Source organism: Stegostoma tigrinum, chromosome 26 (genome assembly GCF_030684315.1).
Source record: "Stegostoma tigrinum isolate sSteTig4 chromosome 26, sSteTig4.hap1, whole genome shotgun sequence".
NCBI lineage: Eukaryota > Metazoa > Chordata > Chondrichthyes > Orectolobiformes > Stegostomatidae > Stegostoma > Stegostoma tigrinum.
This window is the reverse complement of record NC_081379.1, coordinates 40,198,185-40,215,863: the sequence shown is the minus strand read 5'-3', so window position 1 is coordinate 40,215,863 and position 17,679 is coordinate 40,198,185. Positions and strand designations below refer to the sequence as shown.

Genomic DNA, 17,679 nt, shown 5'->3' with positions numbered 1-17,679 from the left:
ATATTTTCTTTACTCACCAAATCTACAGGGTCCTCAGTCTGAAGAAAGCGCAACACTGTTAGCTTTAAATAAAAACAATAGAGCAGCCTGCACTAAGCATGAATGAACTGATGTACTACAAGGAAGAGGGCTTTTCTGAAATAGAAAATAAATCTTGCGGCCGGAGGAACATCAGTGAACTTTGTTTTGTGCGTAACAAATAATGAACAGTCAGGAAAATGTCCTGTGGCCATCAGATGTGTACAGTACTTTGGGTTTTTGGTCTCTGACACTGATGCAGCATTTCTTTTAAAAATCTTAACTCTATTTGTAAGATTATGTGTAATCTTCATATTTTCAAATAGCAATGTTGTTTAGAATTTTGTTTTTGCAGGGATGCATTTTTTTGACATGCTTAAGGAAAAGGCTCCCGGCAGTGTAGTGTGTTATATGGCTACCAGATTTCTCAAAGCACTTTGGTTAATCTGATTCTTACTGTAGTCATAGTGATGATCTTCAGTTTGCGCTAGACAGTAATAACAATTGGTACACGGATGCTAAGAGGAATAAATGATCTACCTCCATAATGGCCTGTCGATGTCACTGCATTTACAATCACCCTGTTGCTAATGATCCTATCTTTGGCAATTTTGTTGTTTGTAATCTCTGCAACTTTTTCTTATTTTGTTTTTACTAGCTGCTCATCTAAAAACAGTGGACCATCAGCCACAATCTACACCAGCCACAGCCAGGCACCAGATCATTATGACTGCTATTGTACAGTCCCCAGAACATCAACCAAGTCCCATCACCCTGCTGGCTCCTCCCTCTGGCCACAGAAAGGAGTCTTCCACCCCTGAAGGTAAGGAAATGTTGGTTGAAGCAGATGTAATCCTAATTAAAATATAAACTTAATAAGTACCTATAGGCATACCAGAAAGTACTTGAAGCTCAAGTTAAGTACATACTCAGCTTACGGTCTCCAGATCCATCATCAATTCAGTCGAGAGGTTTCTACTGATACATAATGGATTTTACAGAACAAGAAGCACTATGTAGATTTTAGAAAGCCAGTGATTCTCAACCTCTCCAGACTCAATCCTGTGAAATAAGTATTGTTTCATGTTCTGAATACCACATTATATGTCTGCTAGTGCTTCATCCAAAATTAGGAGATATCCGAATTGTTATTTGGAATTGTACAGAATCAGTACAAAGTTGGAAGTAGCGAAAAGCAATGGCAGAGAATGTTTCTATACCTGAAAGGATAGTGTATTCTGATGTGAAGTTGAAGTGCATAGAGTAGGGTATCTGGGAGTTAGGTAGTAGCCAGTTCTTCAAGATTGACTGACTGACTGCCCCCATAATAACTGTTCTCACATTTCTCCTTTCTATTTTTCCCCACAGACTTTGGTCGGCAGTTGAAGGAACGTATGCACCACAATATTCCTCATCGTTTCACAGTTGGCCTGAATATGAGGGCCACAAAGTGTGCTGTTTGCCTGGACACTGTACATTTTGGTCGTCAAGCAGCAAAATGTGCAGGTGGGAGTGAAAACAGACGTTCTTAAACTGGATTAAATTTCCTTACGCACTGCACAAAAAAACAGTCTGAATTCCCTTGGTCAACAAAGTTCTAATGTTCGGATACTGTTGTCACCTCCTAGATGTGCTCAAAATCATGTCGGTAGGATTAGCTTCATGACTTCTGTTTTAGCCCATTTCCAACATGTTTTCTTCTAATTTAGTACCCTATTGATACTGCAGAGTTGACTGTTCTAGTGCTACTCTGTCTGTCCTCCAGTTTTGTTTCCCCTACAAACCTGAACTTGCATAAATTCTGCTGCCTTCATAACTTGTATCATATCTTATTCAACCAATATTCATTGCCCACTAGATAACTGTCCCTTCTGTTGTCTGAACCCGAGCCTCAGGAATTCCCTCCCTAAGTTGCCTTTCCTTTCCACCCTTACCCCACCTAAATAAAGCTTCTTGAAATGTAGCCCTTCAACAAAATCTTTGGTTACCTGCCAAAATATCCCTCTGTTAGGCTTTGTTTGATAGTGCTTCTCTGAAATACCTTGGGATAGGTTATCATGTTAATTGTGCTGTACAAATACAAATTGATGTAGTCTGATACTCGGCTATAAATGACATTAATAAGGGAGTAGAAAAATTCACTTCTTGTTTTTAATGAACTTCTCATTAGTCCACAGAGAGAGGTTCAGAATTTGGAGTTTTTCTTTTAAATATCCGTTCATTGATGCCCTTGTGAGCAATAAAATTTTGAACCTCATGGTTACCGTAGTCTAGATTTTTCAATTGGCACATTGTTTTAAGACCAGCTTTTTTATTTATAAATGTATGACTCCAGGCCAGGCTAAAAATAATGTCAAAAGGGGTTTGATCCACATAAGAATCGAAGATACAAAAAAACTCAAAACCTTTTAGTCTAAATGGAAGCTAGTGGTTATCTGTTCAGAAATTTCAGGAGGGAGCAATAATCTCATTCAGTCAGATGAACTTTCTATTATTGATATGCTACAAGTTTTTATTCCCCCTCAGGAATTGTTTGCATCTATAGCTTGAGATTTGCTTTTAAGTCTGTTCCCGAACCATATGTTCTGAAGAAGAGTCACTAGACTTGAAACATAAATTCTGCTTCTGTCTCCATAGATTCTAGAAGTACTGTGTTCCTCTAGCATTTTCTAACTTTTTTTAATGTTTTCCAGCATCCACAGCAATTTCCTTTATTTACCCGAACAATATGTGTTTGAGTTTTTCTCATCACTCCCCCACCATCTCCTCAGAACATAGCAGTCCCCCTGGAGAATCATTTTTCATTGTTACAATTCTATGTACATTGTTAAGAGAAGTTAGGTGTTTGTTTGAAACCACTGCAATTGCTTGGGATTTCTGTTCAGTTCCTACCTCTTGGTGGTCGATCCAGTGCAATGCCATTTGTAGCTGGCAATGGATTGTTTGTTGTCAAATACTCAGTGACTTATGGTAAAGAAATTTTAAGAAACGGGATGTGGGCATTTCTCGTTGGCAAGACTCTCAGCTGTGTCATTTTAGCTGAATTTAATGAATCTTTTATCTCAAACTCAACCACACACACAGAGTGTATTGCTTCCGTCTTTTTTGAGAGTTAAACTGAGCAATGTTGGGTTTACAGGTGGAACATATGGACCTGATATTAATAAATGTGTGTATTTTATCTAGAATGTCAAGTGATGTGCCATCCTAAATGCTCGTCTTGCCTACCAGCAACATGTGGGCTCCCCGCAGAATATGCTACACACTTCACGAAAGCATTTTGCCGTGACAAAATGAACTCCCCTGGTTTACAGCTAAAGGATCCAGTAGCCAATGTGCATCTGGAAGGCTGGATGAAGGTTCCCAGGTGAATATTCTTCAGTGGGGCGGTGTCCCTATCATGAACTGAACCAAACTATATTTTTGCTTGGTAGCACTGAATTTGTTTAATAATTTGCAGCTGAATGTAAGGTTTGGGAGAAGTTCTCTCTCGGAAAACCAGAATAAAATATTTGAAATGCTGTGATTTTGCTCACAGATGAAAATAATGATGTGTGTCTGCCTCTTTCTCTTTCCGTTTGCTTGTTTCAAATCAGTACTACTTTGCCATATTTTTGTTTCTTCAGTACTTTATCTCTCTTGCACAATGACTTTCATACTCTTATTCTTAATTCTATGTCCATAATTTACTCATTCTCATTTCTCCCCTCTCTCGTTCTCTGCCTCTTTTTTTTCTTTCTCACTTTCTTCCTTTTGCATCAATGTTGAGGACCCTATAATGCACCAATAGAAGAGTAGTTTCATTGATTGGGTATAGCTCATGTAAGTGAGGGCTCTGGTAAGCACCCTCTATTTTTCATAGCTTCATGGAATCTTGAGCTGGCAGCAGGTGGCTGTTTTGGAGTGTTTGAAGATTGACAGATCCGTTCGTAGTAACTGCAATTCAAGATTGAATATTGATCCTCTGTTCCTGAGGCTGTTGGAAGAAGGCTGAGCAAAGAATACCAGGAAGATCTGATTACACCAGAGGTGGACTGCTCGTGTGCCATCACTCAAGTGACTTTATCTACAGTTCCAACAAGAATTACCGGGCAATGTAACAACTACCTCAGATTTATCAAAATTTCAAAGAGCTATTTGCAGACAATCTCCATGACGAGTTAACACCACTTTCAACTTTATGTCCCTGGCATCTTCCCAAACTCCTCGGGGTCCACCTGTAACAGAACCTAATTTCCATTGCACTAATGCATTTAACAAATGATGACACACTACGCAACAGAACAAACTGTTTCATTGCCATTCCCACGAAGAGCAATAACTTATTGTATTGCTGCAATCCTCAAAGATCAATGGTGTCAGAATGAAATCTGTGTCCATCCAACAGGCACCATCTCATGTATTACATAAATCAAAAGGGCTGTGAGGGCTGTTCAATCTGTTCCTGTGTTCCATGCCACAAGTATTGAAATGATCACTAACACCCAATTGTGTGGTTCAATGTCACTTCCCAGGTAGTGTTCGCAACTCTTGCAATCGAAATCCATACTACCCTTATTTGAAAGTGAAAACAGATTGTAAGGATGACATCGTTGTGACCATAGTTACTTACAGTCTTTGACAGACTTGCATAAACCAGTGGGACCAATTCCATTCTTTAGTCTATGGCGTTATTAATATTTTTCTCAAATGCTTCCTGTCAGCCTGCTAGATATCAGTGTAAAAACTTGAGTCAGAGGCCACTGATTTTGAGCCATACACCAGGATTTTAACATCATGATCAAGACTGACACCTTAGTAAAACCGTGAAAGTTTTCAGAGCAGTCAGAGATGCCAGACTGCATGAACAGGAGTTCATCAAAAATAATTGGGGACTGTCCTGGCAGTGACTGTAATTAAAAGTCTGCTTCATAATCTGACTCTATGCATATTTAGTTCATTCTCACTCTTTTTATCTTCGTGCCTGGGATATTTTCATTTTTTCCTTTGTGCGTTACTCTTGAGCTGCTATTCATCATGAGTCTGGTGCTGGGATAATAATCCCAACCCTTTGCTTTTGCAAAAGCAATCCTGTCTTTTCCTTCCCATGTAAAAATAACCAGGGATGTTGGTACGATGTAGGAATTAGAAGAAGAGTAAGTGAAATTATAAAATAACAACACTATCAAGAGGACACAGAGTTATGTATTTACAGCATGCTGTAGTGTCTGCCCATGGTACTGCAGCCCAATTACACACATGAGAGACTGAAAAATATAACTGATCAGAGCATAAAAGGGACTTCTTATAAAGGAATGAGGAATGCATATAAACGGACAGAAGTGAACTGCAAAATACTAATGAACAATTTAATGCACCAGGCTTATATCAGTATTTATATCCCAAAAACTACAGGCACCCTCTGATTGGCTGATTGTACAAGTATAAAATATTTAAAAGTGATTCTGTACTGAAGAGTGGAAAGTTAAGCTTTAATCTAACAAACTCTGTTTTGTGGTAGCAAGTAATGGGCAAGTCATGGATAGTTTATTTATGAAGGACATGATAAGACTTTTGGTCTTCCTGGGCATCTCCATCATCTTATAACTGGAGTTTGAATCCATTATTCTGCACCTGAATGTTCAGCTTTTTTTTATTTCCAATCGTGCCAAATCCAGCAATTCACAGACATCAGTCAGGTCAAGATTTAGCTACCGTCTCCAGTTTAATTAATTAAACTCCAGTTTAATTTTAATGTGCTATCATTTTTCATGATCTGAGGAGAGTGAGACAAATGTCAAGTTATTATTGTTTAAGGACTGTTTACCATTTGCTTCAAACAATTATATAAATAGGAATGAAGATATACTTTAATATGACAGGAAGATTTTTTTAAAGGCAAATAATTTCTGTAGTTCAGTTATTTTTCTCCATTTGCCTTCTATTGCCCTCCACTGTCTTGGCGAGAGACCTTTTAACATGCCTACCTTCTGGGGTAATAGTTAGAAAATGATGTATAACAAGGTATTTCAAAATTGATTTCAGTATTTTTTTTTCTCCTACCGTGGATATCCATTAATCCTGGGTTTTGAGTCAAATTAGCACCTCTTAGTGCACTATATGCTGACACGTGCAATGGGCAGTCTGGGTTTCAGGCAACTGAAGCTGATGTTTGTGTTCAGATGCTAATACCTTTCTTCCTCTACCCAAATTTTTATCTATTCCCCCACCTCATTTTGTCATCCTGAAACTGTTGATACATGGTCAGTATGTTTCCATTGGCACCTCGTCCAAGTTATAGTTTCTTCATATGGGAGTTTGGACTCGGTTAGCAGATTATCTCATTGTTTGGGTTGCTAGCAAGAAATGAGCTTGTCTACTCCTAATGTCTACATTCATGCAACTTTTAGTCGGTCAGGGTGCTCAAGTTGCTTCTCTTTCTAAGGTTTTTTGCAAAGAACTCTTTCTTTTCTCAACTAGGGGCACCGAAGGCAATAATTTTGTTTTCCTCGGTCCCCTGCCTTCGATTGGCTCCCCGTAGAAATCAGGAATTTAAGCTGATATAGTCTTAGCCCACATGATTAAGTATCTAATCACATAAAGCAATTTGTAAAGAGTGTTTTTGGGAGTTAAGGTAACATCCTCAGTATTTTGACTCTGGTTCTACATTTCAGAAGGTGGTGAGAAACAAGTTCACATGGAAAACTGGAATGAGTGAGTGATAATGGGAACTGCAGATGCTGGACAATCCAAGATAATAAAGTGTGGAGCTGGATGAACACAGCAGGCCAAGGTCTAGGCCCGAAACGTCAGCTTTTGTTCTCCTGAGATGCTGCTTGGCCTGCAGTGTTCATCCATCTCCACACTTTATTATCTTGGAAGGAGTGAGTGTTAGCAGAAGAATTGAATAGCTTTTCAACAGATGCCACCATGTTTCTTCCCAAACCACGAACTATTTTGATGCTAAATTGTCCTCCTGTTCAAGATTCCTAATGCATCCTTAACCCTGAAAATAGTCAAGGGTAGCACCAGTTGCATTTCATTCAATGTCTTTGGCTTTCATACCAGGAATTACTTGTTGGTTCACTGGTTCTAACCATTGCTTTAATATTTTGCTGTTGTGCTGCATTCCACCGCCTCATTATAGTGTTTTGTTTTGTTCTGTCAGGAATGGAAAGCGAGGGCAACAGGGTTGGGAGCGGAAGTATATTATCCTGGAAGGATCAAAAGTTCTTCTTTATGAAAATGATACAATAGATGGTAAGTATTAAATGTTTTGAGTAACTTATCAGACATGTTAATCCTGTATCGTCTTGCATCCAATCCTCTGATTTCTGATGAGCTTCTATTGGGTTGGGGGGAGGGGGTCTTAATGTAGACTATTAGTAAACAGTGCCAGAAATCATGCTTCCACTGCATTTGGGATGAATATGAAACAAGTGAAGGACATATTATTCTTGCCACATTGGGACAACAAACAAAATGTGACTTTGGGAAAGGCCTTAACTTTGAGACTTGCTGTTACTGACTGGTGACTGGTTAGAGATGAAGTACATGTATTTTAAGTGTGGCATATTTTGGGGCACTTCTGAGCCATCCTGGCTTATAGTTATTCAAAGTCTTTAGACATGTTTGAGGTAGTGATTCGATAGTCCAGAGTAAAGAGATCAGTATATTCACAGTTATACCAAACCCAGTGATAACAAACAACCATGAATTGGTGCAGAGTTTTTAATTTATATAATTTAGTGTCAGGCACACTTTCTATCAATATTTTTTCTTTTATTTTTAAAAATTGTTGGAAGAGTAATGAGAATCATTGTCATGATAGAGAAGGAGGCGCAGCAAATTTCCAAGGAGAATGAAAACTATATTAGGAGTAAGATTGAAGCAAATAGATTGAACAGAGCTTCTGAAATTGTGATAAGGATAACATCTAGTGCAGAAGCCCTAATGAAGCTGAGAACGCAGTTGTTAAAGCAGAATGATTCCATTCTGTTAGGTTCTTTACCAAGATTACTTAAGTCATGTTTACAGAAGAGTGAAGCTAATAATACAACATTCATTTTAGGAAGAGTGGCACCTGTACATCGACATTCATATAATGTACTTCAAAAGATGTCTAATGCCTTTTTGGAGAGGCGAAAAAGTCTGTTGCTTTTCTTTTAGTGACATGAGCGTAAGAGTTATGTTATCCAGACAGATGACATCTGAGATGACATTGCTCTTGAATCAAGAATTAGTACCAGAGATGACACAGTGGAAGAGTTGGACATGAAAACTTTAATTCTAGGTCAAATAGCTTCGACAAATGCTATAATGAAAGGAGTCTGAAGAGTGACAGCAAAGGATTAAAATTAAAATTTAAAATTTTTTTTTTAAACCACCAAACTGGCTTACAGAATTTGGTTTTGCTGTAACAGGTTTGCAATTGTTGATGACTTGCAAGAAAGTGTTTCTAGTTGGGTTGCTACCTGATAGTAGCTATCTTCCATATACATGAAGTAACAGAGGGAGATAAGTGGTTTCACATTTTTTCAGGTTCTGAAAAGAAATGTTTTCGAGAACTGATTTTGTACACACTGAATGAAATATTTCCCTCAGTAGAGATACTGTTAGATCAAGTAGTCTCATGTTTCTTCCCTCCCTTTTTAACAGGGCAAAGACCAATTGATGAATTTGAGCTATGCCAGCCCGATGGAGATGTGACTGTTCATGGAGCTGTTGGAGCCTCTGAGCTTGTAAACACTGCTAAAACAGGTAAGATTGGGCTGCAGTACCTTTTGGGGAATAAAAGGTTAAGTATAATGTCAAGTGCATTGTTGTAAAAATATAGGCAAGGTTGAGAGAGCTAGGGCTTTTCTCTTTAGAACGACGAAGGACGAGAGGTGACTTGATAGAGGTGTACAAAATGATCAGAGGTATAGATAGAGTGGACAGCCAGAGACTTTTTCCCAGGGTGGAGGCAGCTATTACGAGGGGCATAGTTTTAAAATGAGTGGAGGTAGATATCAGGGAGATGTCAGAGGTAGGCTCTTCACTCAGAGAGTGGTAAAGGCGTGGAATGCATTGCCAGACGGGGTAGTGGAGTCAGCCTAATTAGGGTCAGTTAAGCTGCTATTAGTCAGGCATATGAATGATAGTATAAGGTAGGGGTGGAGGTTAGATAGACCTTAGGTTTAGGGTAAAAGTTCAGCACAACATCATGGGCTGAAGGGCCTGTACTGTGCTGTACATTTCTATGTTCTATACAACTATAAATAATGCTCTGAGAGGGTTTACAGAAGCAACTTATTGGCAATGGTGTGCCCTAGACTGTTCTAAGCAAGAGTGTTTATCTCTGCATTTTCTACAAAACAGTGTAGGTTTTGGGAAGCTCATTATAGGAGACACCTGACTGAAGTAGCGCCATGGAATATTTTACATTCACTTGAAAGGGCAGTTGGAACTTTTATCCTCATTTTTGTGCTGAATCAAATCTTGAAGTGGATTTGAAATCATCTAAAATGCTTGTACTAGGTACAAAAAGAGTAGTTTTACACCTTTTTATTTTGCCAGCAAAGTCAAAGCATAATCCTCCTTCAACAAGGGAACCCTATTTACATTGCTGTATATCTGGAGTTACACGTAATTCAGATCAGGTGAGGATGGCAGATTTCCTTTCCTAGAGGACATTTGTGAACCAAATGGATCTTTACAATAAGTGATGGTGGTTTCATGGTCACCATTACTGAGACTGGCATTCAAAACCAGGTTAGTTTATGTTGGTATAAATTATACATAATAATTTGAATTTATAAAATTTGCATGGGACTTTTTTCTGTGTTGTTGGAAAGAGGACAGTTTGGTAATTAATATTAGAAGATAGGCATTCCGAAGGCTAGACCTTGACTATTGCTGAAGCTCTTAATTTCTATATGGAGCTGTCTTGGATGATCTTAAATAATATCCTATGTTGTTCCCATTTGATGGAATGAAAATCATCTGGATATGTTGTACCTTATTTACTTGACCAACAAGAATGTCTTGGAGACTCCTCAGAAAGCAATTAAACGGAACAATCACTTTACATTTAGTAAATATAGTTTGAATTTATGTTTTGTTTCAGTGGATTTTGTAAATTGATTTTGAATAATGGTTGTTTAGACTGTCAGGAATCCCACCTGCTCTGAATTGGTTCACAGAAAATGCTAATGAAAAGCGATATGTACCAACTGTGATTTAGTTAGTAATGCTGTAAGGTCTTTGTGGGTTCAAATCCACTTCAAGATTTGATTCAGCACAAAAATGAGGATAAAAGTTCCAGCTGCCCTTTCAAGTGAATGTAAAATATTCCATGGCGCTGCTTCGAAGAATAGTAGTTATCCCTGGATATATTTATCCCTTAATCAATGTCTCAAAAATGATATTATTTAATCATTATCATATTGGCTGTGCACTAATTAACTACTGTACTTCCTTCATTACAATAATGGCTACATTTCTAATGTCACTCATTAGTTGTTAAGTGGTTTGGGATGTCCTGTGTTTGTTAATTATTATTTTTGTTGTAAGAAATAGAACCCTTTATAAATTATGTTTTATCAGAGTAAGTTTAGAATGCTTACTGAATAAAGCCATCTTAGTAGATAAACCTTTTTACTTTTTCTCTGGAAAAGGACTCTAGCAAGAAATGTCAGTGTCTCCTGATTTGGTGTTAACATTCCTAAATCAGGGATACAGAATCTTGTACCCACTTTATTACAAGTATCTGGTAAGGGCTCATAAAGACAAGATAACCTTGAACATAAGAGGTGGACAAAGTGAGAGGTTACCACCCTGACATCTTGCCTATCTATCCTGTATTAATTTAGTAGAGTTCGTACAAGTGAATCATTAGTTAGACTGAAGTGATTGAATTAAACGTAGAAGTGAAGTATATTGATAGGTGTTCAGTGGTGTATGTGTTGAGAAGAAAATTATTGTCAGCATGCCTACTTAAATGTTGGAGACTAAGGCAGATCGAGAAAGATGGGGGTAACAGCTTCTAACTGATGAGCAAAAGACTGCTACCACAAGCTACAAAGATCCGTACGCTCTGCAGCCTATGTCTGTTTATCTGACCCCCTTTTCAAAAATTAATTATATAATTTTATTCGCCATTATTTTTAGAAGGTTGGATATTTTTCTGTTAAATCATAAGCAAAGGAATAATTAATAAATTTATATGCAATGCCTGGCTATGAAATCAGAAGTATCTTTAAAGAGTATCAGCCTTCCAACACTTAACCACTTAGAGCAATCAAATGGAAAGTGGAAGATGTTTCCCCTTTAATGATAAAGGTGACCCTATAAAGTGAGCCACTTTAACTCACCTCCCTCCTTGGGCCTAAAAGGAAAATCCCAAAAATATTTCCAGTAACAACTTTGTTGTATCCCAACATATCAAGTAATAGCTTTGAGTTGCTATTTGCTTCAATTTTCTTTCCCTTAGTCAGCTTTTTCCTCCCTTTTTAGATGTGCCTTACATACTAAAGTTGGAGTCTCAGCCCCACACAACCTGCTGGCCTGGTCAAACACTCTATATGCTTGCTCCAAGCTTCCCAGATAAACAGCGTTGGGTCAATGTATTGGAATCTGTTGTGGCTTGTGGGAGAAGATCATGTGAAAAATCAGAGACAGCTGCTGTAAGTATTCAGTAAATTGTGTCTGATCATGTTTCTTTCATCATGGCTTGGTTTCTTTACGTCTAGTAATTTGACGTTTACCGTGAGTTATTCATGTACCTAACTAAACATGTGCCATAAACCCGAATGACCCCTTTGTCACTGCATAATAGGCTGAAGTGTCCCGGAGAGAAGATGATCTTTCCCAGTTGATGAAGGTAAAATGTTTGCACAATTGTTTGTGCCTTTCCTGCTTGCTGCTGCAGTGCCTGTTGCACAGTTCTGACTTTTGAGTTTTTGACGTTCATCAACTAAGCCAGTGTTTATTCACAGCTCTTAAGCATAGAACTTAGAAAGACCTGCAAATCAGGGTATTTGAAATTCAATACTTGTTAAAAATGTCTCTTTAAGGTTTGTTTAACACTAATTTTTGTAGGTTTTGAGGAAATGCAGACTGTAACCACACACAGCTGTGAAGATGTTGTATATGCACCCTTGTGAAACATGCATGCTTTACACACTTAAAGGGCAACTTTCTGCTTTCCACATGCAGCTATCTCAGAGGGTTCTTCTGAAAGCAGCACTAATCATCGCTCGATGCCACATAACTGCAAAATAATCTCCATCCTCTAAATTACCTTTTGTTGTTGATCTGCCCCGTTTCTTTGTATCTGAACTATCCTGCCTAAATGCTAGAGTGACTGATTTAGAAAGAAGTTAACCCTTTCCTAAAATAATAAAGTGAATTTCTAGGTCTGAATGGAATATATGTTTGCTTAAAAACAACCAGTGACTTCTGTGGCATTATCCTTTGCTCCACTGCCCTATTCCTATCTTGTATTTTACAAATGTATATTTTCCTCAATAAATTGTGCAATTTTGGAAATATGGAACCACCAATTTGAGTATGCATGCTGTAATGTTGGTGTTTAACTCCTGCAGAAGCTATTGGGAAATTCATTACTGAAATTGGAGGGAGATGACCGTTTGGATATAAACTGCACTGTGCCACTCACTGAACAGGTATGTTGGCAGGTAGAGGAATCGGATCCTTCCTGTGGCTATTTGCATGGTCCATTCTCTTCATGTAGAGAAGTATATGGTGGAAACACAGGCATCATTGTCTTCTGCTGATAATGTTATACAAGAACTGGAAATTATTTTGAGATGATGAGGGAAAGAAACAAGCTTGACGTTATGATTGTAGAAGAAGCAACACAAAAATGGTATGCCATAATTGACCATTATTAATGGTTCTTTCTCCTCATGTACTATTCTGCTCACTTTCAAGTCTGTTCTCATGACCTTGCCCTTATCCTTTTGAGCTACTACCCCTTCCCGAACCTTCCTTTGCTCTACAGACTTGTTGAATGTAATGATGTTTCCCAAATCCACCACCATCTTTCTCGAATCTTTACTTATGAATACTTGATCAGATGTATGCCCCTGCCATAATAGCAAACTGGCAAAAATTGTAAATGATATCTAATGTGACCGTAACAAGGGTAACCTTTTCCCCTCATCCATTGTGCCTGTTTAACATTGCTCCACTGGCTACCTCTGAGCAGGCCTGCTTTTGCCTGATTACATTCTTAGCTGTTCAGAGAATTATCTCCACTGACTTTGTCTCCTGCTGCAATTATTTCCTGGATCCCAGGAATTGCCCTTGACCCTCTTCAGTTTCCATCTACATATTGCCCTTTGGTAGCATAATTTGTAAACAAAGCATCAGTTTCCACACATACATCAATGATGCACAGCTCTACCTTTACTCCACCTCTCTTGATATTTTTTGTTTCTAACTCATTTGACAGCTTAGAGATGTAGAACCTAGAAGCAGGAGTAGTCTCTTGAGCCCTCCACATGCACTATGCCATTGAATACAATCATGGCTGATCTCATTGTCGTTTCAACTCCACTTTCCTGTTTTTCCCTCCATTGCCGTTGACTCCCTGGTCCATCAAAAGCCTTTATAATTTTGCCTTGAAACAGTAAATAACCTATCCCCTATTACCTTCTTGGTGAACAGAATTCCCCAGACTATCACCCTTAGAGGAAATAAGTCAGATTCTTATTATTAATTGGAACTCCCTAGCTCTAGTCTTTCCCTACAACCTCCCAGTATCCACTCCTCTTAAGATTTTATTTTGTACTTTACTTGGGCTGTGAGCATTGCTCGCTCCAAAAACATTTATTGTCAACCCCTTCTCTTTGAGGAAGTGGCATGAGTTGCCTTCTTTAACTGCTGTGCTCCTTAGGCTTTAGGCATTCCCACAATGCTATAATGAATTTCCAGGATTTTTACTCAGTGACAGTGAAGAAATGGTGATATAATACCAAGCCAAGATCTTGCTTATGAGTAGCTTGGAGTGGAACTTGCAGGTATTCGCCTACATCAGTATCCTCTCTGCAGTCTGTGCCCTCATCCTCACCAGGAGCACACACCTCATACCTAAAGCAAAATTCTGGATTCTGGTCGGGAGGGGAGTGTCTGTGGAGATCTTAATATTAATTCCCGAGTGAAGAAGTTATACAACATCATGACAAATAAAGATAAGGAAGCCCTCTGCTGATTACTATCTACCACTCCACAATTGTCATGGATGATTTTAAACAGTATATTGACTGGACAAATCAAATGGGTACGGGTAACAAGGAAGATGAATTTGTAGAAGCTCTAACAACACTCAAGAAACTTGACACCATCCTGGACGAAGCAGCCTGCTTTATTGGCACTACAGCCACAAGGATCCGCTCCTTCCATCGATTGTTCAGTAGCAGCAGTGTGTAGTATCTACAAGGTGCACTACAGAAATTCACCAAAGATCCTTGGAGACAGCACCTCCCAAACCCACAACCACCTTCAGCTTCCACTATTCCACTTTTAAAGTTTTTATTTGTAGTCTTAATAATTCCAACCCAAAGATGGTTGGTGTCCCGAATTCTTGAGATCGCTTGAAGTCTGTATTCTAGCTTGCAGTTTGCTCGTCTTCCCCCTTGCTTGCTAAACTACACTGACTCAATGTTTTGCAAAGCCTTGATATTAAAATTTTTGTGCTTGTTTTCTAATCCATCTATATCTTTGCAACCTTCTCCACCTTTACAGCAAGTCATCTTCTCCCCCGTGTCTTCTGCAATCCGTTTCAATCATGACAGCATTGGTCGCTGTCTTTCCGAGTCGAAAAAGTCTGGTCTAAAAATTTTGCTCCAGGACCTGGACAGAAAAGTCAAGACTGACACTCAAAGCAATACTTTCATGCATGCTTTGTTTCAGACAGATATTAAACAAGATCCTCTCCACCTTGCCGTGGGATCTTTTACATCCATTGGAATGATATTGAAGAAGTAGTAGGACGTTATCCAGCATGTCCTGCACAATATTAGCCCCTCAATTAACATAAAAAGGTTTTCTGGTCATTTATGATTTTTGATGTTTTGAGATGCCAGCTATGTACAAATTGCTGCCACGTTTCCCATACTACACAGTGATGACACATCAGAGAAAATGTCATTGACTGTAAAGTAATTAGGGATTCCCTATTTGATAGGTGTTACATAAGAACAAAGCTCTCTTTTCTCTGCCAATTTTGACCTCTGGAGAGTCCCCGTTTTAATTGTTTCACCAGTGCCAGCCATGATAAGCATTTAGTCATGGTCCTAATGACATGCTACGTAGCTTCGTGTCAAATTTTCATTTGTGAAGTGTTTTGAGGTACTTTATTACATTAACAATGCTTCATAAATTCCAATTATTACTCTGTGCACATTGGTTGTGACTGTAAGCATAATGTTCAGTTGGGGCTGGAGTAAAGAAGACTTGGTTTGGGATTCACTCTTATCAAGTGTATAATTATAATTTTGTATCTGATTACAGTAAGTTATTTGAGAATATATTTACACAATCTTTATCTGAGAGGAGATGATTTTGTGTATCTACAGATTGTGCTGGTTGGTACAGAGGAAGGTCTGTATTCGTTAAATGTTGTGAAGAACTCCCTGGTTCACATCCCTGGTGTGGGGTCAGTGTTCCAGCTTCATATCCTGAAGGAGCTTGAGCGACTCGTCATGATTGCAGGTTTTTATGGATTTGTTTCAGTATGATAAGCAATAATAAAACCACCTCAGAAATAACTTCAGAAAGCTGCTATAGTGCCAAATGTCTAAAACCAATTTCACCAAATAAGTTTTGTCTTTTAAGATGTTTCAAATTTTACTGACTTTTTTTATATTGGGTTGATAAAATCTGAATTAAGTACATCCAAAATATCTCTCATACTACAGCAACATTCTAATTACTTATTTCATTTATTTCCTTGGCAGGAGATGAGCGAACCCTCTGTCTGGTGGATGTTAAGAAGGTGAAACAGTCATTAGCTCAATCTCACCTGCCAGGCCAGCCTGAGCTTGTACCTACAGTCTTTGACAGCCTGAAAGGATGCCACCTGTTCGCAGCAGGGAAAGTGAGCACCACTGCAACTTTAAACCACTATTATTTATACATCCCTGTTTTAAATTTGGTATAGTAATCTCCAGTTTTATTGAAGATTCAAGTCCCATTGAGAATTTTCTGTCATCTTAACTTGAGTCAATATGTGGGTGGCTGTAAGATTTGACTGACTGCCAAAATAAGGATATGTACCGCCTCTGTTTTCTGTGTGATAATAAGACATTTACCTGATTATCTTCACTATGGGCAGAAATTCTTTTTTTTTTGGGAAAGGAATTGTTTTAGCCTTAGGATCCGATGTATATCATCGGCATGTTCAAGGAAATCATCTTGTATATTCTTTCAGTAGCATGGCTTAGCTGAAATCTCATAAGCGTAACCTACAATGCCAATTTCCCTTGTAAAACTAATTCTATGCCATCTGTAACTAAATAATTTTAACATTAAGCCACACCCCAGAAGAAGGTAGCAATCTGTAAAAGTTCAAATTAGAATAGGAAGCTGCCCAATTCTATCTATATGTCCCTGCAGTTTTTATCGTGGTGGGTGTTTTGTCAAAACACTTCCTTAACCAATTTAAACTAGGTTCTCTCATTGTGATTGGTAGTCTGCTTTCAATGTAACAGTCTATGGGTTTTTCCCATTTTTGCAAAACCCACAAGTGGAAGGGAGACAGGAGCTATCAGTTCAGAAAGTTGTGCCTGTTATAAAATTCCTTGTTGGTCAAAACTATTATGTGCGTTTCTCCCAGTATCTGAAGGAAGCCTTTGGTCTCTGCTGTGCCAGTCATGGTAACAAGCCCAATAACTGCTACAATTGCAGTCATCCCCTTTCAAGCTTCATTCTCTTAATCTATCCCTTTCTGATCACCGGGAATCAAATCCATGGAATCTTGGCACTGGCCTTTTGCTGCTCATCTTTCAGTTTAACAGATGACTAGCCTATAGGGATATACAGCATGGAACCAGACCCTTTGGTCCAACTTATCCATGCCGACTAGATATCTTATATAAATCTAGTCCCATTTACCAGCATTTGGCCCACATCCCTCTAAACCCTTCTATTTATATACCCATCCAGATGCCTTTTAAATGTTGTAATTGTACCAGCCTCCAGCATCTCCTCTGGCAGCTCATTCCACACACGCACCACCCTCTCTGTGAAAAAGTTGCACCTTAGGTCTCTTTTAAGTCTTGCCTCGCTCACCTTAAACGTCTACTTTTGGACTCTCCCCGCGCTAGGAAAAAGACCTTGACTGTTTTCCTCTCCTTGCTCCTCATGATTTTATAAATCTCTAAAAGGTCACCCCTCAATCTCCAATGCTCCATGGAAAAAATCCCCAGCCTATTCAGCTTCTCCCCATAGCTCAAAACCTCCAACTCTGGCAATAGCCTCAGAAATCTTTTCTGAACCCTTTCTAGTTTCACCGCATACTTTCTTATAGCAGGGAGACCAGAATTGTACGCAATACTCCAAAAGTGGCCAAATGTGAGATTGAGGGTGAAAGGATTACAGTGAGGTCCTGCCATGAATTTTGGCAGGACAACTGGATTCCTATCCTTGTTAGGTTTCTCTCGCTTCCCCTTACAG

At 38.7% G+C, this 17,679-nt stretch overlaps 1 protein-coding gene and 1 long non-coding RNA gene across 5 annotated transcripts in view; one reads left to right on the top strand and one right to left on the bottom strand.

The window, feature by feature from the left end:
- LOC125464168 (citron Rho-interacting kinase) overlaps positions 1 to 17,679 on the top strand; it is a 197,615-nt gene that overhangs the window by 152,960 nt on the left and 26,976 nt on the right. For 2 of the 4 annotated variants that reach the window (XM_059655120.1, XM_059655122.1), the window contains 10 exons: positions 677 to 841; positions 1,387 to 1,524; positions 3,205 to 3,385; positions 7,166 to 7,257; positions 8,656 to 8,757; positions 11,494 to 11,663; positions 11,816 to 11,860; positions 12,585 to 12,665; positions 15,582 to 15,717; positions 15,963 to 16,102. In XM_059655120.1, coding sequence (XP_059511103.1) covers positions 677 to 841; positions 1,387 to 1,524; positions 3,205 to 3,385; positions 7,166 to 7,257; positions 8,656 to 8,757; positions 11,494 to 11,663; positions 11,816 to 11,860; positions 12,585 to 12,665; positions 15,582 to 15,717; positions 15,963 to 16,102 — 1,250 coding nt within the window. The remainder of the gene's footprint in view (positions 1 to 676; positions 842 to 1,386; positions 1,525 to 3,204; positions 3,386 to 7,165; positions 7,258 to 8,655; positions 8,758 to 11,493; positions 11,664 to 11,815; positions 11,861 to 12,584; positions 12,666 to 15,581; positions 15,718 to 15,962; positions 16,103 to 17,679) is intronic. The other 2 variants (XM_048556312.2, XM_059655121.1) reach the window with 1 other exon arrangement.
- The window catches only part of LOC125464169 (uncharacterized), a 56,584-nt gene that overhangs the window by 29,662 nt on the left and 9,243 nt on the right, over positions 1 to 17,679 (bottom strand). The window lies entirely within an intron of this gene.